Source organism: Hemitrygon akajei, chromosome 7 (genome assembly GCF_048418815.1).
Source record: "Hemitrygon akajei chromosome 7, sHemAka1.3, whole genome shotgun sequence".
In the NCBI taxonomy this organism is placed as follows: domain Eukaryota; kingdom Metazoa; phylum Chordata; class Chondrichthyes; order Myliobatiformes; family Dasyatidae; genus Hemitrygon; species Hemitrygon akajei.
In genome coordinates, this window is record NC_133130.1 from 101819140 (window position 1) to 101846571 (window position 27432).

Below are 27432 nucleotides of genomic sequence, written 5' to 3' on the forward strand. Positions count from 1 at the left end.
GAATTACTCTTCTAAGCACTGGGTTGTTAAAGAGTATACAAAGTATAAGCAGTGCAACAAATATCTAGAATTGTTCCTGGAATAAAAGGATTGCTTTCCATAAAACTGAGTAAGGTAGGTCTGGCAGCGTGACTACTCGGGTCGAGTATGAGGCTCTCTTAAGGATCCATCAATACCAACCACTCTGACCTTTGCACTTCCTCTCACCTACCTATTACTTCCCTTTCTCCTATTGTCTACTCTCCTCTCGTCAGATTCTTTCTTCACCAGACCTTGACCTTTTCCACCCACCTGGCTTCACCTATCGCCTTCTGGTAGGTCTCTCTTCCCTCCCCCCACCTTTTTATTCCAGCATCTTCCCTCTTCCTTCTCAGTCCTGAAGAAGGGTCTTGGCCAATGCTGACTGTTTACTCTTTTCCATAAATGCTGCCTGACCTGCCGAGTTCCTCCAGTGTTTTGTATGTGTTGCTTTGGATTTCCAGCAACTACAAATTTCTCATGTTTGTGATAGACAACCCCTTAGGTAGACAAGAGGTCAATCTGGAATCCACATATTCTAGTTCAGTGTAGACAAGAGTAAGTGGTGGTTATGGTTACTGGCTGGGTCTTTTGGTTGTTCAGTCTCTCCTTTCATAGCTGCTGCTTGTTCTCTGCAGTACAGCACAGGTTGCTCTCATGTAGCGCAGCTCCCACTTGAACAGATTTCCTCCAGGTGTATATACTGAGAGCAACATTTTCCCAGTTTTTAGATGCAATGTTGAATTTCTTCAGGCTGATTTTGATGTCATCTTTTTTGCCCATCAGGGATTCGATGACCTTCCTTCAACTGGGAATAATGGATCCGTGGCCAAGAAAGTTATAGAGGTCAAGGTATGATCTCCAGAAGGCCATCTCATGGGTGAAGTAGCAATTCCAAACTAAACTATTGTCAATGAAGGGTGACTGACAGTAGCAGGGCTTGAATGCCATCACCTCTTATGAAGTAAAATCAAGCAACACTGGCAATAAGGTTTCACTTCCAGATGAACACAATGACTTCTGTTTGCTTTGACTGTCAAAACATGAAGGAGCCATCACAAACTCCTGCAGCCTATGTTGATCCTGTGATTTCAGTCTCTGAGCCCGACATGTGAACAGACTTTAGGAGAGTGAACCCATGAAAAGCATGCCATCCAGACAAGATACCTGTGCCGATCAACTGGCTGGAGTGTTCACTGACATCTTTAGCCTCTTGCTTCAGCTTCAATTATACCAATGCCTTAGATGTATGCATTAACCTGCCTCAATGACTATCATCCAGTAGCACTTACATCCACAGTGCAGAAGTGTTTTGAAAGGCTGGTGATGAAACATATCATCTCCTGTCTGAGAAACTACTTGGATCCACTCCAATTTGCCTACCAGAGCAACAGGTCCACAACAGATGTCATTTCATTGGCTCTTCACCCAACCCTGTAATGTCTAAACAACAAAGATCATACATCAGGATGCTCTTCATCGACTATAGCTAGGCATTAAACTTCAAAACCCTTGGCCTCAATACCTCCTTGTGCAGACCCCAGGCAGTTCGGATTGGTTAACAACATCTCCTCCACAATCTCCATCAGCACAGGTACACCACAAGGCTGTGTGCTTAGCCCCCTGCTCAACTCGCTTTCTACTTATGACTGTGTGGCTAAGTATAGCTCCAATGTCATATTCAAGTTTGCTGATGACGCCACTTTCGAAGGCTGAATCAAGGTCGATGATGAATCAGCATATAGGAGGGAGATTTAAAATCTGGTTCAGTAGTGCCACAACAACCTCTTATTCAATGTCAGCAAGATCAAGGAACTGATTATTGACTTCAGGAGGAGGAACCAAAGATCTATGAGGTAGTTCTCATTGGGATCAGATGTTAACAACTTTAAATTCCTGTGTTATAATTTCAGAGGTCCTGTCCTGGGCCCAGCACGTAACTGCAATTAGAAGAAAGCATGACAGTACCTTAGGAGTTTGCAAAGATTAGGTATCTAAAACTTCAACAAACTTCTATGGATGTGTCGTGGAGAGTATATTGACTGGCTACATCACAGCCTGGTAGAGAAACACCAAAGCCCTTGAATGAAAAATTCTACAAAATGACTGGATATGGCCAAGACAATCATAAGTAAAGTCCTCCCCACCACAGAGTAGATCTACATGAAGTGTTCATTCATCCATCTAGCATCCATCTTCAGGGACCCCCACCATCCAGGACATGCTCTCTTCTCACTGTTGCCATCAAGAAGATTGTGCAGCAGCCTCAGGACTCACACCATCAGGTTCAGGAATAGTTATTACCCCTCAAACGTCAGGCTCTTTAACCAAAAGGAATAACTTCAATCACCCCATTATTAAAAAGTTCACACAACCCATGAACTTACTTTCAAGGGCTCTTCATGTTGTGTTCTAGACATTTATTGCATTTTTATCTACTATTATTACTTATTTATTTCTGTATTTGCTATAGTATACTCACTGGTGAATGTCCAAGTTGTGTGTTCTTTCATTAATTCATTACGGTTATTATTCTATTCTGTATTTCTTGAGTATGCCCACAAGAAAATGAATCTCAGGGTTGTATATGGTGCGATATACACATTTTGACACTAAATTTACTGTACTTTGAATTCTGATGTTCTTCCAGTTGATCCTCAAAATCTTCCTAAGGATCTTTGGTGGTATTGTCCAAGGGTTTTCAGGTGTACATGATTCAGCATCATACAGTAATAGAATGACTGCTTTATGAACCAAAAGTTCTGTTTGGACCTATAGATCAAGGTCTTCATAGACTTTTTTCCTTAATCCTGCATAGCTCCACTTGCACTACTCAGCGATTGTTGACCTTAAGAATTAATGCCTGCTTTTGAGCAGAGAATGCTGCAAGATAAGGAAAGTGGTCTATATTTTCAAGGGCGATATCATCAACTTTTATGGAGGGCTGGATAAATGGCTAGTGGTTGATATAGGGTCCCTGTCTTTTTTATATTGAAGACAAGACCCACAGTCCTATGTCTTGGTAAATGCTCTCAGGATACATTGGAGGTATTTTTCAGAGTGCACTGTAATGGCGTTGTCAACGGCATACTGAAGCTCCAGGGTAGTGGTGGTGCTGACCTTGTTCTTGGTCTTGAAGCATTTGAGATTGAAAGCCTGATCTCTGTTCTATACACAATTGGGATTCCCTATGGGAAGTCTTGGCCAATGTGATGAAGGATGGCAGCAATAATGATGGAAAATAGTTTGATGCACAATGAGTTTGACCTTGTTTGACTCCTGTCTTAACAGTGAAATTAATGGGGGAGAATCATGTACATTTCAGCAAGACATACAGAAGTTGTATAGTTGGATCCCCTGGATAAAGACCTTAAACAAAAGTGAATATAGTCTAAGAATAAGAAGTCAACTATCTAGAACTGACAAGGAGATAATTTTCCATGCAATTTGGAATTCCCTTCTCCAGCAAGCTCTGCAATCAATTGTGGTCAGAAAGTCCAAGATCAACAGATTTTCAGTCTCAAATGAATTAATGAACGTGTCATTGCAAAGAGTGGCTTGCAAATTAAGCCATTATCTAACAAGACAGAGTAGACTTGAGGGATCATATTACCCCCACCAGCTTCTACTTCTTGTGGCATTTTGCATCTAAATTCATAATTTTGAATTTAATTCACACTCTTTCAACATTCTATTTAATTCTCAGCCTTGTGATGGGCTCAAACTTTCACTTGTGAGCAAAACACAAATGGAACAACATAGAATGGGTTTAACAGGACAGCCTGTAAGAATTCCTGCCTCAGGAAATACTACACAATTATTTTAATATTCCCCCAACAGATAAAACTAAATGCTGGCCAGAGTGATGCGCATGGGAATGAGACAAGAGAATTAAACAATAAAAGAGTGAAGGTACAGAACCCAAAAAGACAATTCATATCACAACTTTACCATCCTTAGGACATCTCAAATTATAGTCAAAGTACTTTGGAAGTAGAACTATAAGTTGCCTTAGATTAGACACTTTCTTCCAGTGTTGCCATTAGCTCAAATCTTTTAATGGGAATCCATCTACTATGTGGTTAGTGATTCAGAATCAGGTTTAATATCACCAGCATGTGTTGTGAAATTTGTTAACTTTACAGCATCAGTACAATGGAATACATAATAAATATAAGAAAAAACTGAATTACAGTAAGTACATATGTCTATTAAATAATTAAAATAAGTGGTGCAAAGAAAAGTAATGAGGTACTGTTCATGCATTCTATGTTCATTTAGAAATTGGACGGCAGAGGGGAAGAAGCTGTTCCTGAATTGCTGAGTGGGTACCTTCAGGCCTCTGTACCACCTTCCTGACAATAAGCAGTGTGAAGAGGGCAGGTAGGCGTCCTTAATGTGGGACACCACCTTCCTGAGGCACCGCTCCTTGAAGACGTCTTGGATACTACACAGGCTGGTACCCATGATGGAGCTGACTTAATCTTACAGGTTTCTACAACTTACTTCGATCTTGTGCAGCAGCCAAACCTCCTCCCCCCCAATACCAGATGATGAGGCAGCCAGTCAGAATGCTGTCCACGGTATATTTGCAGAAATTTTCAAGTGTCTTAGTTGACAAACCAAATCTCCTCAAGCTCTTAATGAAATATAGCTGCTATAGTGAAGCACTGTGCTTTGATTTTACAATCAGCTCTACCACTGAATGGCCCCACTGACCAGCAAGATCCTGCCGTTCGCCTACTTGCACTCATTAGCCAGCAGCATTAGTCTACTGCCAAAATAGGCTGTGCAGCTATTGGGAATGGACTACAAAAGAGTGTAAACTCATCCTCAAAGCAGAACCCATGTCAGAGATTGAATGAAAAGCACAATGAGACAAGGTCATGATGAGGGGTCTCGACCGGAAACAGCAAGTGTTTTTGTTCTCAGCCTGTTCCTACAGCATTTGGTATGTGTTGCTCTGGATTTCTAGCATCCTGCATTTATGAAACAAGAATACCAAGAATGGGTCAACTTCAAGAGAATGGCAAAATGATGTAAGGCTATATCTACAATTGTGGAATGCATTTCACAAGATACTTCTAAAGAGGAAAAACGGCTTCTCCAGGAAGGTTCCTTCCTTGTCTCTTCCTTCTACCCGCCTGTCATAGGACTACTAAATGGCTCACTATTATGATTAGATGGTCTCTTGACCTCACCGATCTTCCTCGTTATGATTTTACACTTCAATGGTTACCTGCACTACACTTTCTTCATAGCTATTACATTTTCTTCTGCATTGTTTTACCTCAATGTATTGTGTAAAAATTTGATATATACAAACAGTATGCATGACAAGCTTGTCACCGTATTTTGGTACATGTGACTGAACCAATTCCAGGACTGAAGGGATGGAGATGGCTTTGAACATTGCAACACGATCATCAACTGCCAGAGTGCTCCATTTTACAGCATATACAAGCCCAGGATCAGCTTAGTCTTAATCCCAAGGAAGAGCACCAACTGATTAAACAAAACAAAACACAAAGGCAAACAATGCCTATAAAGATGCACAACTTCTAACATAGCTTTGGAAGATATGCTTTACAAATGAAAACAGCAGCCAATCTTCAAACATCATTATATGAAATGCCAGTGATAATGGTGAGGTAACCAGCTTCTGTGCGTTATGGTCAACGGACAAGTAGTTGCCAGCAGACAGGGAAGAAGCCTTGTGCTGTTTCTCAAGACAATGCCACCACACATTATCACCAGGACTTTGAGAGAAGCAAGTGGGAGAGAAATCTTACCTTAAATGGGCATGTATAAGAACAAAAATAAGAAATTAAAAGTTACAGATCTTACTGTAGGAACCAAGTAGCCTTGTATAAACCACATCAATTGCCATCATAAACAGGATGCAGAACTATTTGTAGGAGAATCCAAGAAGATATACAAATTGGCAGACTGGAGAATAACAAGATCTTTCCCAAAACGTTATGTTTCTGCAATCACAGTTCAAATGTAAAATAATTCACTGATTGACTGAAGAGCAAAAAAGCAAAAGCTTCAATGTCTACAGCTAATAAAATGTTTCCAATGCAACTTGTAAAGTGAAGTCAACATTAGAGTCCAGACCCACTCAGAACGGTCTCACCACCCTTGCCAATAACAGCTAGCATTATGCAAACCCAATACCACTCTGCCAACAACTCATCTACATTGTAGTTATTGAACTACTAAAAACCAAAGTAAGACTCTACAACTTACTAACCTTTACTGCCAGAACGACTAACTGTTTTCCCCAAATTATTCCTGTGATGTTTAGTTGACATGCGTTTCATCTGCCTTTGGGTACTAGGCGGTGAAGTTCCATAAAAACCTTCAATGCTGGATTCATCAGAATAGTTCTCCAGTTCAGAATCTTCAGAAGCTACATCAGCATCATCTGCCCTGAGAAAGGAATTAAAAAAAGGCTCAACATGCTTTGCAAACCATTCATATTAAAGAGAACCATGTTGCTTTGAGCAAGGGATAAACCACTACTCATGCATTTTAAAAGTACACAACTAACAAATCAAGCAACCGAACCACAATACATGGTTGGGTGGAGAACAACTTCAAAATAAGTCGTTCATTGCACAGTTGACAGCATTTCCTTTATAATGAGCAGAATCTGAATCTACACACTAACTTACAATTTATGTGAAATGTGATATTTACAAATGACAAAAATGCCGAAGAGGTACATAGAAAACATGTCCAGCTGATAAGAAATCCTGTTTGATACTGAAGCTTTTACATGAGCAGAAAAATGAAGAATTACTGTTAACTATAGTAAATATTACAATGAAACATGCTTTAAAAAAAACTGCACAAAGCTAAAAGCAGCCTCAAAATAAAATGAAAGGTGGTACATGCAGTCTGCTACACCCATCTATCTGAATTACCAAGAGACAATGATACCATAGAGACACAGCAAGCATAGCATTGCATAAAAGTTAACTGCAGTTGTGGGAGGAATTAACTGTTTAGTGGGGGTGGATGGGACAATGGAAACTGCACCACAATGAAGTATGAAAGAAGATGCAAGAAAAATTGCAATAGAAAAATGTAAAATAAAACGACATTAGACAAATACAATTTGAATATACATGCAGTAGCCAATGAGTGCATGTTTATGGTCTTCTGCTACTCTAGCCCATCCACTTCAAGATTCAAGGTGTTGTGCGTTCAGAGATGCTCTTCTGCACACCACTGTTGTAATGTGTGGTTATTTGAGTTACTGCCGCCTTCCAGTCAGCTTGAAGCAGTTTGACCATTCTCCCCTGGCCTCTCTCATTAAGAAGGTATTTTTGCCACAAATCTGCCGCTCATTAGATGTTATTTTGTTTCTCACAACATACTCTGTAAATTGTAGAAACAGTTGTGTGTGAAAATCCCAGAGGATCAGCAGTTTCTGAGATACTCAAACCACTCCGTCTGGCACCAACAATCATTCCATGGTCAAAGTCCCACATTCAGTCCCCATTCTGATGATGATGACCAGGCGTTCCCAACCTTCTTTATGCCATGGACTCCTACCATTAACCATGGACCCCAGGTTGGGAACCCCTACTCTTGACCATGTCTTTATGTTTTATGCATCAAGTTGCTGCCACATATTTGGTTCGGATCTTTGATCCTTCACAATATTCCACGTGGGAATTTAAACTGGAGGTGGCAGTGTTTTTTTTTTACGAGGTCGAGTTGCAAGCTCGACATCAACCCGGCACGGATGGACAGCGCGCTCGGGAGCAGTCTGTCACTGGATCGAACTCGGGAACCTCTGTTCTCGAGCCCAGCGCTGATCTCACTGTGCCACCAGCCAGCCTATTGGCTGATTAGATACTTATATTAACAAGCAGGTGTACAGGTGTGCCCAAAAAAAGTAGCCACTGAATGTACACCAGAATAGATACATTAGGCCAAATATATTATTGCATATTTGCATTGTGATTACAATTTTTGTACAGCAAATAACATCAATGACCAAGAATTTGAGGAAACAGTGGAAAACACTTTTGAGGTCAAATTTGTGAATACAAGGATAAGCCATATAATCAAATTAATCAACTGAGAAAATAGAAGATAAGCTGGACCCAGATATATTTAGGGCTTAGAAGGCTTGATCCTAAAACATGTCTTGTTGATGTAGAGCAAAGGGAACAATTTTATTTTTAACCTATAAAACCGTAATTGTGGAATCAAGATAGAGGATAGTGAATTAGCATTTACCACTGATCAGATACAATTTTGATAAGAAAGAAAATGAGAAATATTTAAGTATGCAAGGCGTGTAAAGGAGAGCAAAAGGGTAACCCTAGCACATCTTACGAGGATTAGCATTTATAATCGCCAAAACTCTGCAGAGCGCAGTCAAAATAACTAACATAATTGTTCCCTCCACGTGTGTAACGAATTAAGATTTCCCTGCAAAATATACTTCAAGACTGCTCAAACTAATTGCCTCATCAGTGACTACTTTCTGAAACACTGTCAGTAGCTGTTTTAGCACGATGTTAATGGCTGCTCAAAAACACACATATAACACACATTAAGTTGCAACAATCACTTCTAATAAAAAGCTGTTCGCACACATTGCAATTCAAAATCCATACCTTTTAATCACACTTCTTTTGATATTTCAAAAACTATCATCTTTAAACTACTTGGAATATTGTGAACAATTTTGGGCTCCTCATCTGAAAATGATGTATGCTGGCATTGCAGAGAAGTACGTTTGTAGTTTACGACAATAATCTCAGGAATGAAAGGGTTAACGTACAAGGAGAGTTTGAAAACTCTGGCTTGAACTCGGAGTTTATAAGAATGAAGGGGGGGGGGGGTTCTCATTTGTGGAGGGGAGATTGCAAATCTGGCTGAGTGGTGTCATAACAACAACCTCTTACTCAATGTCAGCAAGACCAAGCAGCTGATTATAGACTTCAGGAGAAGGAAACCATAGGCCCATGAGCCAGTCCTCATTGGAGTATTAGAGGTGGAGAGGGTTAGCAACTTTAAAGACCCAGGTGTTATTATTTCAGAAGACCTGTCCTGAGGCCAGCATGTAAGTGCAATTATGAAGAAAGCACAGCAGCTCCTCCACTTCCTCAAGAGTTTGTGGAGATTTGGCATAACGTCTAAAACTTTGATAAACTTCTAAAGTGCTTAGGGGAGAGAATACTGAATGACTGCATCATAGCCTGGTATGGAAATATCAATGCGCTTGAATGGAAAATCCTACAAAAAAGTAGTGGATAAGACCCAGCCCATCATGGGTTAAGCCCTCCCAACCAGTGAGCACATCTACACGAAACGTTGTCGCAGGAACCCCATCATCAGGGACCCCCACCACCCAAGACATGCTCTTTTCTCACTGCTGCTGTCAGGAAGAAAGTACAAGAGCCTTAGGACTCGCATCACCAGGTTCAGAAACAGTTACCATCCTTCAACCAACAGGCTCTTGACGCCAAAGGGGATAACTTCACCCGCCCCATCATTGTAATGTCCCCACAACCAATTTCAAGTCTTCATCTCATGTTCTCGATATTTATTTATTCCCTTAGTATTTAGAGTTTATTGTCTTCTGCACTCTGGTTGAACGCCCTAGTTGGGTGGTCTTTCATTGATTATGTTATAGTTACTCTATAGATTTATTAAGTATGTCCACAAGAAATCTCAGGGTGTGTGTGTGTGTGTACACATACACACACTCATTATTTTTATTTTTTTAATATATATTATATACACACACACACACACACACACATACACACTACACAACGGGGTGACCCGTTAGGGCACCCTTTGAGAGAATCAAAATAGAGCTGCCCTGCCCTGCCCTTTTGCTCCGCTTGGTGTCGCTGCTGAGGCTGGCTGTGCGCATGTGTCGTGGCGTCACATCCCTATTTCCATGATGGTGAAAACGAGACTGTTGATTTTGGTAAATGAGCAATTTTATACGAATATATAACCTTGAACTTTGCCTGCATTCTGTAAGTTAGCGCATTTTAAGTTGACTTAGCCAAAAAAAGTGCCACTGTAATGCGCTGTTTGTGCTAATTCGAGGTCACAGACAGAAGATGAGACTTTTAGTAGTATATAGATTGTTATATATATGTGCGCACGCACATGTATTTTATATATATATATATATATCTATATATATATATACACACACACACACTTTCTGAAAATAAAATTTACTTTGAACTTTAAACCTATTGAATATTGAAAAGCCTAGATGGAGTGAATGTGGAGAGGATGTTTATAGTGGGGGAATCTAGGACTACAGGGCACAGCGTCAGAGTAGAAGGACGTACCTTTAGAACAGAGATAATGAATTTCTTTAGCTAGAGGCTGCTAAATCTGTAGAATGCATTGCCATAGACAGCTGTAGAGGCCAAGTCACTGGGTATATTTAAAGCAGAGGTTAATAGGTTCTTGATTAGTAAGGGTGTCAAGGGTTACAGGGAGAAGGTGGGAGAATGGGATTGAGAGTGATAATAAATCAGCCATGATGGAATGGCAGAGCAGTCTCAATGAACTGAATGGCCTAATTCTGCTCCTATGTCTTATGTTCTGAATTATGTCACTGTAAACAATATTGTCTGCAGGTAAAACATCACAAACATTTGTCCTGCTATTGTGACATGTTGCTGGCAGTCTCCCAGGAACTCTCCTAATGTGTGCAGCTTCAAACACAAGCCTAAAATAAGAACAGCTATCTAACCACACAACATACCAATGGAATACCTATCTCGGTCACTCACTAGATCAGCAACATATTCATTAGTCCATGCAGGGAGTGAACAATGGCAGAGGGTAGCCAGTTTAAAGACCTCTATTGGATCACTGCCAAACATGCTTTTCCACCTATCCAAGTGCACACGACAATTTCTCGATTCAAATCTCAAGAATGAAATTGATTGGAAATATATTTAAGATTGCTGAAGGGTTGCTGGTGAGAGGTCACCAATCCTGTAGTTTTATACCTCTGAACCACATTGTAAAATTGCATTCCCAAAATATAACAGTCCCCAGCAATAGATTAGTTTAATTAACTCAAAATGTCAAAGTCAAGAATTTTGCCTCTTGCCTTGAAGATGTACACATAATAATGACAACATGGATAATAGTTTAAACACATTTTAAGCACTGCCCAAAAACGCTAATTGTTTATTCCTCTCCATTAATGCTGCCTGACATGCTGAGTTCCTCCAGTGTTGTGTGTGTGTTAATCTGGATTTCTAGCATCTGCAGAATCTCATGTTTTTTTTAAATGGCGGTCAGCAAAGTGAAGTGTTCCATTGTATGTGTTTCAGTCTTCTCAGGAAGACAAAAGTGTATGTTTTTCTGACTTTTTCCAGACATGTTAGTTGACAATAACAGGTTGACTGCAATGAAGTTATTTCTGACATTAAATCAAAAGTCAAAACAAACTAAATATGTGCAAACAAGCCCAAGATGATTACACTCCATAACCATGTTGAGTTTTACATATTTCAATTACAAAGATAAATGCAGAGCTACTAACCCAAGGCATAACAAGAATTATGACTCAGAGTTAGCTGGCATATTTTTTTAAAATAAACTTTTAGACAACAGTCATTTTCATCTTGATTCTTTTATTTTCTTAAAATTTCTGAAGTACAGAGTCTAAAGTAACTGACTAATTTACTTTCTACCACTGGAAGCTTTAGAGTAACCACAAATGGCCAGCATCATACTAGACAGAGGGGGCCATTTATTATTCACAAGAGGACGTATAAAAGTTACTTCATATATACTATATGAGGTTAAGAATATTTTCAATATCAGAAATTAAACTGGTGCTAAGCCAGCATATGCCATATGTAGACCACTCATTCAATAAAATCAATGGCTACTCGGATTTTCGGTCTGAATATTCTTAATAAAGTGGCATCCACAGCACAAAATTAAATGTCTCAGACTGCTCCTTACTTGGAAAACCCGATAAATGAGACCACCTCCATATCACTTTCCAGTTCTAGACTTTCTGCCAGGAAAACCCTGGCTATATTTCTCTTGTCAAGGCCTCTCAGAATCCCTTTCTTTCACCAAGACCACCTCTCATCGGAACAAGTTGTGACCAATCTATCAATCTTTCCACTAAACACAACTCACTCACCCTAGGAAAGAACTTGGGAAACCTTCTCTGCAATAACAAAATGTTGGAAACTCTCAGCTGCTCAAGCAGCATCTATGGAAAGAGAAATGGTTAATGTTTCGAGTGAAAAAGATCTTCTTCAGAACATTTTCAGGAGTTGCTTAAATGAAACCACCACTGTTTGCACCATTTCAGGTATGATCTTGCAACCTTAGCAAGAATTCCCTTTGCTTACTTAACACAAAGCCATTTCACTCTTCAACCACTTTATCCTTATGGGACAATCCCTTCAATCCAAGGAATCAATATTAGTGACACCTGGATGTTTTTCTTTGGAAAGACAGCAAAATGGCACACGATACCTCAAGCAACTTACTTACTGCCCGTTACACCGCTGGTATGTAGGGCAGCACTGAAAGTTCTCCATCTTCATTGCTGTTTCCGTAACAACTTTTTTGACCAGTTAGGGTCGTAGCCCTCAGCTGAACCCTTGAATCTGGAGAATCGATGGACCACTCTTGCTCTAGCCTCTACCCTTTGACCTGTTTGGCATGGGTGGCCCTATCAAGAATTAAAACATGAGGCCCTGACTCCAGCCAACATAGCTCTCCGGGTCATTGAGGCAAGCAAGCCTCCAAGCCCTACGACAAGGCTGTGGTCCTCTTGGAGGACTTCAAGTGAGGACTCGGCAAAATCCAATACAACTTCAGCAAGGGTTTCCTTTTGTACTATAATCACTTTTGCAACAAAGACCAGTAAACTACATACCTTCTTAACAGCTTGCTGTATCCATTTTTATCGACATATCATGAGACAGCTCACCAAGATCACCATGCACCAATATTTTAGTTCAAAAGACATTCTATTTTTGAATTCTTCCTACAGAAATAGGAAATACATGAACAAACATCTGCCCAAATTATGTACTATTGTTCAGGGGAAAACACAACTTTAGCCTTGTTCACAAGGATGAAATTGGAACTGTGAATTGGAGCAATTTCCATTTAATGCAGTATTGCAAGACACCTTATATTAAGTTTAGATTACCCATTTCAACAATGTAGGCAACTCCTGAATTATAGCTGTTGGGGTAATGAAAATTCAATAAAGGATTCACCAATCACTACACAAACATCTGACCCATAGAACAAAATGGTTAGCGCGATGCTATTACTGTTTGGCACAGCAGAGTTCGGAGTTCAACTTTGGTGCCATTTGTAAAGAGTTAGAACATACTCCCTGTGTGACCGCCTAGGTTTCCTGCGGGTGCTCCGCTTTCCTTCCACAGTCCAAGTAACAAATTCCAGGTGGTCATAGTAAATTGTCCTCTGATTAGGATAGTATTTTAGGTGGGTTGCTGGGCAGTGTGGCTCATTGTGCCCAGTTCCGTGTCCTATCTAAATAAATAAAATTAAATAAATAAAGTTGCTCTCACCAAATCTATGTGGAAGTAAACTCATAAACAAAATCTATTATGTTCAATTCATGTTTCTTGCTACATATGCAGACAATGCGGTTGCACATTATGGATTTCATCAAATACCATTATTTGGGGTGGCAGGGTGGAGATACGTCTTTTACCAAAGGAGATGTAGAGTTCTCCTTCCCTGCGTTAGCCTGCGGGTCACCGTTGGGCAAGGTGTAGCAACAGCTTAGCCCTCCCCCCATCGGGGTCACGTGAAGACAGAGGAGCAGGTGATGGATGGCTGCATAAGCAGCTGGTGTGCATCACAATTCCTGGTTATGTGACCACTGATGCCAAGCAATCTCTGAAGAGTATTGATAATGGCTGGGGTCACCTATCTTGTAAAGACACTGCCTAGAAGGCAATGGTGTACCACTTCCGCAGAAAAATTTGCCAAGAAAAATCATGATCACGGAAGGAATGTCTTCGTCATTCGACACACCACCTAATGAACAAACCATTATCTAAGAAATCAATGGTAGCAGTCTAGGCAGGGTCCCTGCACAACACTTTATGAATCAACGTCCTCATTCCAAACCAATATATTGTGAAGACTTTCAGCCATCACAGAATTTAAAAGAATGTTGCTAAATATGATGGTTGCTGAGGCTGAACTTCCACTTCAAAAGGAAAATGTTTTTGAATACCCAGCATTAAGCAATTAACTGGCCGCATCCAGGACTCCTAAAGCAGAAGGTGAAATACAATCTTCCACTCCACCTGAGAAACAGCCCCCAAAACACCCACACCAGGCTGATGGATTCCAGTGAAGCTACAAAGATTTTAGCTCTGAGGCTTAGAAATCTGCACACTGAACCTACACTAAGATAGCTCTAGTGTATCTATCTATGGGAGAAAATGAATGACCAAAAAGTAGATGACATTCAACTCAGTTAATTTAAATATATATTAACTGTTCTAATGTAAAACTGCTGTGCATTTGCCATGTTACTATGAAAAATAATAGAGGCATCTTCCATCCTTGACTGCACTGGTAAACAAGTCATCTTCCTTCCCTCCTGCTAGTTTACCTACAAAGATGATCAGAAAATAAACTAAGCCGGAATCATACAGAACAAACTTTATATACAAGTACACCGATATATGGAGATCAAACTTGACCTTCAAATCCAGATTTAAATCTAGATGGAAGATTTTACTTGGATTGGAAATTACAAAAGCATAAAAATTTAATTTGACAGTTACCAGCAAGTGGGTGCACACGCTACATCAGTCAGCATGGAGTTCTGTTCTTCCAACTGCAAAGGCATTCTTTTAATGCACTCATACTAAATCACCAGTTGCCTGACTATACATTTTCAGGGTTTGAGGAAATCATAACTGTTTGCATAATCCCATACAGCAAAGAGACCACATCATCAGTTGTCAGTTACAATTTTGAAGTATAACTTGAAGCACTTCAAAACAATTTAGATATGAGAAAAGACACTCAGCTATCCAAGTAAGTCTTGAATCACAAGAGGCGCTGAGACATTAAGAGTTGTAAAACCTGTAAGAGGACATATCATCCCACCTTCCTTCATGGAAGCAAAATGATCCATTGAGTGTAGAGTTATAGGATTGTTTTATGAACCAATATGACATGGACCAGAATTTTGTCTATAGGTTTGAACATGTACTGTATATCAGCTGCAGGTTGGATACCAGGAAAAAATGAGTTCCAGTCAGATTGGGCTGGTTCTTTATAAATAAGAGAACCAGATGTTCAACACAGTTATGTGTAAATGGGCTGATTGCTCCCAGTCCTATTAACACAGAGGGAATCATAAGAATGAAAACAAATCTTTGGGAAAGATGCGGAGTCTTTCTGCAAATCCAAATGCATTACAGAGTAATCCTTTAATTACTAAGTATCAAAGGATTATGGAGCAAGAAGCCAGAGACAGAATATATTCTGGGTGAGAGCATTCACCTATTTTTGACTAATCCAACCCCAAACTATTTTTCTCTAAATTCCCATTAACTCCTGTGAGATTTTACCATTCACCTGATTACATGGGGAAATTTACAAAATCAATTTAACCATCCTAAACCTTACATTTTGTGAATATGGGAGGACACTTAAGCACCCAGAGAAAACCCACACAGGCATGAGGAGACACACACAAAGAATGCTGGTGGAACGTAGCAGGCCAGGCAGCATCTATGGGGAGAAGCGCTGTTGATGTTTCAGGCTGAGACCCTTTGACAGGACTAGTCCTGACGAAGGGTTGCGGCCCGAAACGTCAACAGCGCTTCTCCCTATAGATGCTGCCTGGACTGCTGCATTCCACCAGCATTTTTTGAGTGTGTTGCTTGAATTTCCAGCATCTGCAGATTTCCTCGTGTTTGCAGGCATGAGGAGAGTTTGCAAACTCCAGAGAGACTGCATTTAATAGAATCTGGGTCACTGGAGCTGTAAGACAGCAGTTCTACTTCATCCTCCATTCGGGAAAGGTTACACTTTTCCAGAAGACTGCAAATCTAACTCTTTATTCAAAGCAGATTGGAGACCAAAATTATAGATGTCAGCCTGACATCTGCCATTAGTTATTCCCCCAAGTTACAGCAATATGTGAAGAAAAATCATAATTTAAGCAGTCAATCTGGCTCTGTGAAGTGGGGACTGCACTTTTTATATTAATGTTTGTCAAGAACATAACAGGAAGGTAGATAAAAAGGAACATGCATCTGTAATGCATTTGGATTTGCAGAAGATAAACAAAAAGGTTACTCCACAAAGAATTCATGAAGAAATATTAGCATGCAAGATTGGCTAACCAACAGAGAAATGTTGGGATGAATAGATCATTTTCACAGTAACTTGTGGAGAGCCACAGAGTCAGTGCCAGGCCTTTGACCATTTACATAAATAACTTAGTTGGAAGGACCAAATGAATTGCAGCCAACTTTATGCATGATTTTAAGATGGGCTGGAAAGCAACTTGCAAAGGAACATAAGATGGGTGAAGCAAGCAGACAAACACTTAGAAACTGGAGTGCAGGCAGTGCCCAAGTTACAACAGGGTTCTGTTCCTGAGAACTGCTCACGTCAGAAAAAAAGTACGTGGGCGAAGATCACAGGAACTCAGTGATGGAAGAATGAGCAGGCACAGGAAGAACACCCACCAGCCACCCTTACTAACTCAGTAAGGGAGAGAATCTGCTTACTGCCCCCACTGCTGCTCGGGCAAGACCCAGCTCCCAATTATTATTGCTCAGTGAGCGGCTGGGTGGGGAGGGGGCGTGGAAGTTCACAACCAGCAAGAAATGCTTACAAAGTCAAACCAATCCATCCCAACAGTTTCCCACATATTATTTCATAAAAAGAGTACACCACGTGCATACGTAAAAGATCCCATCCCAAACACGCCGATATTAGATGATAGTGCTGTGTACCCCCTCCTCCATTTTCATTTGATATTTACTGTAAAAACTGTTGGTTGTGATGCTCACTGCTTTTTACAGTACTTACAGAACAACTAGAGAGGAAAGCAATGCACCCAGATTCACATTTCTAACTTCATATTTACCAAATCACAAAGCTGAAGGAATAAATGTTATAAAAGTAGGAATGAACAGGTTTTCAAGCTTTTAAAATGAAGGCTTATTTTCTGTTGCAAAGAACCTACTGCACCCAAAGTCTCAGCTGATATTCATGTTCCATACATGTGTCTTCTCAGATGCATCAGATCCCTCTACTCTTTTCACTTCATTTACTCAGCTTCTTAAAATCAGTTATACTATTTGTCACGACCACCACAATTGACAACAAGTATAAAACTATTGTTTAGGTAAACAAAACAAATGCTTTCTCTTTCCCCGAGAAAGGCATGAGACTCCTCCAAATGGAATTTACCCCGAAAGCATAAGTCTTCCTAAATCGATCTTCTACCTCTTCCAGCACTTCCCCCAAAACCTCACATCACAAATCATCACTGGCTACTCCCATCCTGTTAGCCACTAAATGTACCTTTTAGTCATCATCATCTACAGTTGCAAGAAAAAGTTAATGCAGAAAACCAGGTAATTGTAAAGGGCTCACAAACTTTTTTTTGCAACTGTATGGATGTTGCCTCAGGCATGAAGACTTTTGGAAACTTTAACAATGTTTCGAACTATTTGAATAGCTAGCCTTACTACAGGCAAATTATAATACTCTATTCACAACAGATAGAATTCAACAACTTCACCATGATTTAAGGTTCTATTATAATATTAACCAGATTGGCAACAGAAAGATTGCAATCTTCTGTACTGCCACCACTGTACTTTCTAATAGATTAATTTGTATTTACAAACAGGTGGTAACATATCTAGTAGGAAACTTTCAAAGTCCCTACTTCGAACTTTTTTTTAATAGGCAAGTTCCAGTATTTATTTTTAGCCGATTTCCATTCTAGATCAACATAATTCTCAGTTTTAAAAGCTGTTTCTTTCCACTAGATCATATAGCTAATTGGACTAGAGGCTCTTTCCCACTGACTACACACTACTATTCTTCTTACAATATCCAATAAAGTGACTGTCCTTCTCATGTGGTATCACAAGCACTTGGCAAACATCTTCTCTTTCAATAACCCACTGCTACTGCTCTCCCCAGTATGCAAAACCATTTTCGAAATCAGACGTTTTCAAAACTTTTGGCTTTGAATACAAATAGGTAAACATACATTGCCTTGCCTCAAGTGCTATTTTTAATATCACAGCCATAATTTCCCAGACTGAATTTGTGCTTACCTCAATACATCCTTATGCCAAAATACAAAGATCAAATATACAAACACAGAGCACAAATCTTCCAGGTGCAGCAAGATTCTCCGGAAATTTTTACTTGCACAATACAGTGCAACAGCATGTTGTAACGTAAAATGTTTGAATAGTCAGCCAAAGTAAGAACAGATGACAATAATAGAGAACAGATCATTTAGAAATCGCACTGCAATTATTTGAGGCATTTCAAAGTGTAAATAAATGCCATTTTGTTTAAACCAGAAACAAGTTTCAATGCACATCTTTCTTTGTATTCTGGACAGTAAAGTAACAAGTGCAGAGAGAAAACAATGAAACAAAGATGTAGCTTCCCTTATATATCAAGATAAGGAACTCAGGATACATCAAGTGGGGAAAGTATATTTAAATTTCTATTGCTAAAATAAAGGATTATTACAGATGTATCGACAGGGAGAAAAATCGTGCACAAAGTGTATAGATTGAAAACTGAATGAATAAAGCATTTTGTAAATTGCCAAAATTTTTAAAAAGTACTTTCGGCTTTTATGTTTGAGGGATGCAAATGTTTGTAAATAATCTGACAAAATTCCAAAGATTATTAGTTGTGAATTTGCAGCAATTATACAGCTGGCTCTGCGCCAAGTAGAAAGTGAAAACTAGTTTCAGCATTGAGAAATCAACAGTGGAGACACATAAAGCTGTGGGTGCCTGAATCCAGGAATCCAGAAACACTGTGGGTAAAGCAGCATACGTGGAGGGAAAGAAACTGTATTGGAATAACCAATCTCAAGAAGGATTTGAGAATATTCCCACATATTCTCTCCAACTTTTTTTACAGCGGAACTCAGAATAGAGTCTATTTTGGCATTTTGTTGGTATGTAGATGAACATAAAACTGTATAGCACAGAAACAGGCCCTTCTGCCCATGATGTTGGGCCAGACTAACTAAATGAATGATTAAGCACCCTATTAAACTAATCTCCTCTGCCAACACCATGTCCATACCCTCACACTTACTGCATGTTTATGTGCCTCTTGAGTGCCTCTATCAGCAGACGACATTCCAAACAAAAACAAACTTGCTCTGCACATCTTTTTTTCATTTACCCCCCTCGTCTTCAATATATGCCCTCTGATCTTAGACACTTCAATCCTGGGAAAAAAGTTATTGGCCGTCTATCTAACCCTCTCATAAACTTATCAGATCTCCTCTCAGCCTCCACCACTCCAAAGCAAACAATCTAAGTTTGTCTGACCCCTCCTTTAACACATTCCCTCTAATCCAAGCAGCATCCTGGTGATTCTCTTTTGCACCCTCTCCAAACTCTCAATGCGACATCCTTCCTATAATGGGGCGACCAGAACTGAATGCAATATTTCATATGAGGCCTGAGAGGCTGCATCACTGCCTGGTATGGAGGGACTACTGCACAGGACCGAAAGAAGCTGCAGAAGGTTGTAAATCTAGTCAGCTCCATCTTGGGCATTTGCCTACAAAGTACCCAGGACATCTTCAGGAAGCAGTGTCTCAGAAAGGTAGCTTCCATTATTAAGGACCTCCAGCACCTAGGGCATGACCTTTTCTCACTGTGACCATCAGGTAGGAGGTACATAAGCCTGAAGGCACACACTCAGCGATTCAGGAACAGCTTCTTCCCCTCTGCCATCTGATTCCTAAATGGACACTGAAGCTCTGGACACTACCCCATTTTTTTTTATACAGTATTTCTGTTTTCGCACGGTTTTTTATAAATCTATTCAATATACATATACTGTAATTGATGCACTTATTTTTTTTTTTATTTATTAATTTTTTTTCTCTGCTAGGTAATGTATTACATTGAACTGCTGCTGCTAAGTTAACAAATTTCACGTCACATGCCAGTGATAATAAACCTGATTCTGATTCTAATTAAGAGTTTAATAAAGCTGAAACATAATTTACCAACTCTTCAACACGATGCCTCGGCTAATGAAAAGTATGCTGTCTGCCTTCTTTACTGCTCCATCAACCTGTCCAGCCACTTACAGGAAGCTATGGACGTAGTCCCCAAGAACCCCCCACACATCAATACTGTTAAGGGTCTTACCCTTAATAATGTACTTATTGCCAAACCAAATCTGATGGCGTAGGGCAAGAAGCTGTTCCTGAAGCACTGACTGCGTGTCTTCAGGCTCTTGTACCTTCTCCTTGATGATAGCAATGAGAAAAGGTCACATCCAGGGTGATAGGGATACTTAATGATGGATGCGGCCTTTTTGAGGCACCATCTTTCAAATCTGTCCTCTACACTGGGGAGGCAAGTGCCCATGATGGAGCTGGCTGAATTTACAACTTTCTGCAACTTTTTCCAGCCCTTCCATACCAGACAGTGATGCAACCAGTTAGAAAGTTCTCCACAGTACATCTGTAGAAATTTGTGAGTGTCTTTGGTGAAAAAGCAAGGCTTTTCAAACTCCTAATGAAATATTGCGGCTGTCATGCCTTCTTTGTCATTGCATCAATATGTTGGACCCAGGTTAGATCTTCAAAGATGTTAACACCCACCCAGAAACTCTAAACTGCTCACCCTTTCCGCTGCTGATCCCTTGATGAGGACTGGTGTGCGTTCCTTCCACTTCCCCTTCCTGAAGTCCACAGTAAATTCCTTGGTTTTACTGACGTTGAGTGCAAGGTTGTTGCTGCAACATCACTCAACCAGCTTATCTATCTTGCTCCTGTACAACTCCTCATCACCATCTAAAATTCTGCCAACAGCAGTGTTGTCAGCAAATTTATAGATGGCGTTTGAGCTGTGCTCAGCCACACAGTCGTGAGTGTGGAAAGAGTACAGCAATGAAGTCAGCACGCATCCTTGAGTGTTCATTATCAGCAAGAGAAAATGGTGTTTCTGATCTGCATAGACTGTGGTCTCCTGGTGGGGAAATCGAGGATCCAGTTGCAGAGGGAGGTACAGAGGACAACAGCTTTTGAATCTGTTGATTAAAATAGAAGGTATGATTGCAATGAAGGTATGATTAGCACATTCCACACTGATCTCTCTATCTTCCATGTCCTTCTCCTTCACAAATATTGATGCAAAGTACTAATTTAGGACCTTACCACACTCTCTGCGTCAAACCATATGCTCCCTCAAGTAGTCTCAGCCACGCTGGTTATCCTCTAGCTCTTGACATATGTATAGAATTCCTTGGGATTCTCTTTAATCCTATTTGGCAAGAACTTTTCATTCCCCCTCCTGGCTTTCCTAATTCCCTTCTGGAGTTATTTTCTGACTTCTTTTAATCAAGGGCTCCATTCAAATTTAGCTTTCTAAATCTTAAATATGCTTCCTCTTTTCTTCTTCCTTTTTGAATTAAAATTTCTATTTCATTAGGTTTCCGCAATAATATTGTTTGACCCAGTTTATCTCTTAAATAAGCCCTTAATTGAAAATAACAAAAAAGAGTGCTGTTTGATATTTTGTATTTATTCTTTAATTGATCAAATGACATTAATATACCTCCTTCAAAACAGTCTCCTATATATCTAATCCCTTTTTGAAACCAGTTGTATAAAAGTTGGTTATCCATTGTAAAAGGAATAAGTTTATTTTGATTTAAAGGTCTTTTTGCTAATAAAGATTTCCTTATCTCATCGTCAACATTTATCTTATTCCATAAATCAATCAAATGTTTTAATATAGGAGATTCTTTCTTTTCCTGTATCCATTTAGATTCCCACTTATATATAAAATCTTCTGGTATATTTTCTCCTATTTTATCTAGTTCTATTCTAATCCATGCTGGTTTATCTTCATCAAAAAAAAGATGTAATAAATCTAAGTTGATTTGCTTTATAGTAATTCTTAAAGTTTGGAAGTTGTAACCCTCCTAGATCAAATTTCTATGTCAATTTTTCCAACGATATTCTTGACATCTTTCTTTTCCAAAGGAACTTCCTCACACATTTATTTAACTCTTGAAAAAACTTCTGGGGTAGTTGTATTGATCCTCTTTTCTTCTTGACTAAATTCACTACCTCTCTAAATTTGCAAGGTTCCCTTAGCTTGCTATCCTTGCCCTCCTTACTGGAATATACTTGTCCTGAAATCTGTGCAGTTGGGTCTTTAAACATTCTCCACAGTAGTGGTCGCCAACCCGTTGATCGCAATCGACTAGTCGATCTTTGAGACTTTCCCAGTAGATCCCAAAACAAAAAGAAAAATAAATACACAAACACTGTTGAAGGATTGTTTCCGGGTTGCAGGGTTTTAGTTCCATTCTTTCTGCCCAGTGCGCATGCATGTAGCTCCCCCGCATTACACAGTGTACCTCAGTGGTCCCCAACCACCAGGCCGTGAGGAAATGATATGAATCAGCTGCACCTTTCCTTATTCCCTGTTACACCCACTGTTGAACTTGAACCCACACGAGGTCATCAGTCGCCTAAACGCAGTGATACCCTCGCGCCAGGGATCACTGGTTGGCCTCGCACGGCTGGCAGGAAGTGCCGTTGGTACTGGTCTAGAGCGCAGACAGATGGATGCTACTCCTAAACCTGTTTAGCACACTGAATGTTCATGGTGAACCTGGTGCTAAAATATTCGCAGACGATCTAATTCTGGCTCACGGTTTCGTAAGCAGCAGAGCAGCTACTTCACTGCGATCCACTGAAAATCAAACTTTCAGCCAAACTTTTGTCGGTCGATAGATCCTACAAGGGGGGGCGGGCACGCATCCCATCGCACCCCTCCCCCGGTGGGTCATTCTCTCCAACTGCGATCACCGTGGCCCTGGCACGGGGTCCTCCAGCCCTGACCTTGTCCTCTCTCCCCACCCATGACCAACCGCACCTGGCCAAGGTGGCTGGCGGCGGGCGGGTGGGAGGCTGGAGTTCGGGCCCAGAGGCAATGAAGCCCTCAAAACTGCTTCGGCACCTTGAGTCCAAGCACCCTGCATTTAAAGACAAACCCACTGAGTTATTTTCCAGCCGAAAAAACGTGAGCAAGCGGGACAGAAGCTAAGTGCTGAGAGCCACAAAAACAAAACTGCGGAACAGACTAGACATAAGGAACCTGCTTCGAGTATCGCTGCATTCCCGTCATGTTTAACACCCAACCCTCACCACCTTCCCCCCCCCCCCCCCCCGTCAGCCAGTCCACAAGAATATTGTCAATATTAAACCAGTCTGCGGTGCAAAAAAGGGTGGGTACCCCTGGTGTTTATACATTATTTCTACTTCCGGGTTGTGGGGTTTTACTTCCGGTCTTTTCTGCCCTGCTGCGCATGCGTGTAACTAATCGATCTGGGGTCGATCTTGCCTTTCACTAAGGCCGAGGTAGGGGATCATGGGCTTAAAAAGGTTGGTGACCACTACTCCACAGGATATGACCTGCTGATAGGGGCCACCAAAGAACAATCAGAGCTACTGATAGAAGGTTGGTAAATGACGCCAACATTAGCTTCATGTGGTTTTGAGAATTTTGCAGAGAAAGCATTGGTAATACTGTACATCTCCCATGAAATAATGGAATAGCTTCCAATTTTAAAACAATATCATCATGAACTTTCTTAACTGCTGTACAGCATGGGCCTGATATGCAATGCCAATCCTCCAGTGTTGGCTGCATATTATGGTGGATCTCCTTAATGGAGAAAGCCTGTGCGTGAGCAGGCTGACTGCCCCAAGGTTCTTGACAGATCAGGGTCAGGGTCCAGGTCCAGGTTCAGTGGCGTGGAGTGCAAGACAACTGAGGACCCTAACTGCTGCAGCCTTCCTCGGCCTTCACTGCTATCATAACATGTCGTCATCTTCCACCAGCTCCACCGTTGAGGCCTTGGTTGCATCTCTGGTCTAGAACCTTCCCCCTTGACCTTACCGCCAGTGGTAACCCACCACCAGCTAAACTCCAGAAGCCATCGTTCGAGATGTCAGGAATTCACAAGTCTCTCCTCGACATCAAGATGATGATTCTCAAAGCCTACATATTATAGCTCAAAGAGAAAAGGCCGAATGCCGAATCTATCTAATAGATTTGCTTAAATTGGCAGGACATTTCTCAGAAGTGAGCAGCACTGAAAAAATGTGCATCAAGTAATGGTGGTGAATAATACTGCCTGGCTTATCACCAATCTGCACAAAGATTGGACCTGGTGGCCACGATCACAACTTCAAAGGTTTATTATCAAAGTATGTACACAGAATACAATTCTGAGATCGGTCTTCTCCAGATAGCCATGAAATACAGAAAAACCATGGAAGTCATTGAAAGAAAAAACGTCAACCACCCCACATGAAAAGAATATTCACAAATCCAGACACGCCTGCTAAAATATCACACCCCAAACCTCCAAGCCCCTCCCATGCAAAAAAAAGCGACAATAATATCAAACCCCCAACCCCTCTCCCGCACACAATAATCTGACAGATCACTCACACGGAAAAACATCAACAAGATCAGACCAAAAATCCCCAGCCCCTCCCTCGGCCAAAACAAAGTAACCTATCGCCCACCCGTCAACAGACGAGAGAGAAAACAGAAAACTGAAGACCAATATAAATGTTGCGGACACAGAATGGACACTGATTTTTTTTTTGTAAGCAGCCGGTTTTGAGAAGGATGCACAATCGTCCTCCTTTGGCCATCCTTGCCTTAGCAAAACTGGGAAAGATTAGGCAGGCTTAATGTAAACTTTGCTACTTAGCTTCACTTCTCTTGGAGTTTCTCACTATTATTATGCAATTAAGTCTGCACAAAGCATACTCTAATACAGTTAAACTGTGGAACTGACAGCCTGAAGGATAGAAAACCACAATATCATCCACTTACAGAAGTCCATTCCAGAAATGCTTCTTTCAGCAGGCCATGAGGTCAGAGCTTCCTGGACACAGATTATCAAATACTGCCTTGTCAGTCTTTTGATTTTGCACAAGGATATTGAAAAAACAGAATCATTGACCATTAAATGGCCCTGTGCCTCCAGTCTACTAAATTTACAACCCATCCAGAAATTTATACACAATTCACCTTTCAAATCATTAGATTTTTAAAATCTGGCCAAAACAACGTTTATATTTTCAGTTCTAACTCCACCCATTCCTTATTTTTAAATCTTTACTTAGAGATGCAGTATTTGTAACAGGCCTATCCTGCTCAATTTCATTCACGTGACCAACTAACCTTCTAACCCATATGTCTTTGGAACATGGGAGGAAACCAGACCATCCGGAAGGAACCCACATGATCATGGGGAGAACGTACAAATTTCATTACTGGAAGCGGTGGAAATGACTGGCCCTGTGTTAGCATTAAGCTAACCGCTAGGCTACCGCACTCCTCCAGACATTCAAGTCCTTTGCCCATTCTAAGGAAAATTTATCTGGCTCTAGTTCCACCTGGAAGATATTGCCCACCTAGTCCCACAACCAAGTGCAAATTCTATGCTCAGATCAATCTGAGGTTGATAGTTAAAGAAACAAGAGGCTGCAGATGCTGGAAATCTGAACGAACAACATGTTGAAAATACTCAGGTCGGGCAGAACTTTCTGATGAAAGGTTATTGACCTCATATGTTAGTTCTAGTTCCTCTTTCCAATTATGCTGCCTGAATGGCTGAGAAACCCATTCAAAGCCTAGTGCTACAGCTCAGCCACTAAATTCTGACTCCACTCACAGTGCCGAACTGCAGGCTAGGGCTTCTAGCTCATCTTTACTATACAGCCACAGTGGAAAGTATCCTAACCAGTTGCACCATGGCCTGGTATGGAAACACCAATGCCCAGGAATGGGAAAAGTCTACAGGGAGAGGTTGATACAGCCCAGTACAAAGGTAAAGCCTTCCCCACAATTTACATGCAGTTCTGCCACAAGAAAGCAGCATCAACCATCATGAACCCCCATCAGAGGCCATGCTCCTTTCTCGCTACTACCATTGGGCAGGAGGTACATACGACCAGGTTCAAGAAGAGATGTTACCTATCAACAACCAGACTCCTGAACCAGCATGGATAACTTCATTCACCAAAACTCTGAACTGATTCTGCAATCTACAGACCCATTTTCAAGGGCTCTACAACTCATGCCCTCAGCATTATTTATTTGCACAATTTGTCTTTTGCACATTGGTTGTTTGCTAGTCTTTGTTTTCTTTCAAATATTCTATTGTATTTCTTTTTCCCTCCTTGTAAATGCCTGCAATAAGTCTTGACGAAGGGTCTCTGCCCGAAACGTCGACAGTGCTTCTCCTTATAGATGCTGCCTGGCCTGCTGTGTTCCACCAGCATTTTGTGTGTGTTTGTTTGAATTTCCAGCATCTGCAGATTTCCTCGTGTTTACATTTTACTGGCTTTGCTTTTATCTATTGCTCCCACCAAGCAACCAAATATATAGTCTGTTCTCACCACTGTATCTCCACTCTGGAATTTACCCCTCAACTGCAAAATAATACACAAGTTAAGTGGTTGCTTTTAGGTGATATTGTCTTTTGCCAGTCATTCACTTGTTTCCTCTGTTTTCCACCCCAAAGAAAACCCAATTGTCAACAAAATATCCCACTCAACCCATTAAGTCTTTAAAATAGCTCCCAATTCAGTTTCCTACTGACCACATTACTTTCTTCCAGCTACAGTACTGAATGCCATTAACATTCTTTGCAACAATCATTCCTTTAATGCACAAGATGGTTTGTTAGAAGCTAAGCATTCATAATTTTTAAATTTTAATAACTTTTTTTTCTCTCTTTCCCTCTCACAATAACTCCTTGCCTGCTCTCCATCTTCCTCTGGTGCTCCCCTCCCCTCCCCCTTTCTTTCTTCCAAGGCCTTCCGTCCAATGATACTCCCCCTTCTCCAGCCTTGTATCCCTTTTGCCAATTAACCCCAGCTCTAGGCTTCATCCCTCCTCCTCTTCCTGTCTTCTCCTATCATTTCGGGTCTCCCCCTCCCCCTTTCAAATCTCTTTTTTCAGTTAGTCCTGATGAAGGGTCTCGGCCCAAAACATCGACTGTACTTCTTCCTATAGATGCTGCCTGGCCTGCTGCATTCCACCAGCACTTTGTGTGTTTTGCTTGAATTTCCAG

The 27432-nt window shown here is 40.7% G+C and overlaps 1 protein-coding gene across 3 annotated transcripts in view; it reads right to left on the reverse strand.

Moving 5' to 3' along the window:
• Positions 1-27432, reverse strand: part of map3k4 (mitogen-activated protein kinase kinase kinase 4) — a 212342-nt gene that overhangs the window by 171330 nt on the left and 13580 nt on the right. For 2 of the 3 annotated variants that reach the window (XM_073051584.1, XM_073051585.1), the window contains exon 2: positions 6275-6453. The exons of the other annotated variant lie outside the window; for it this stretch is intronic. In XM_073051584.1, coding sequence (XP_072907685.1) covers positions 6275-6453 — 179 coding nt within the window. The remainder of the gene's footprint in view (positions 1-6274; positions 6454-27432) is intronic. 3 annotated transcript variants of the gene reach the window in all.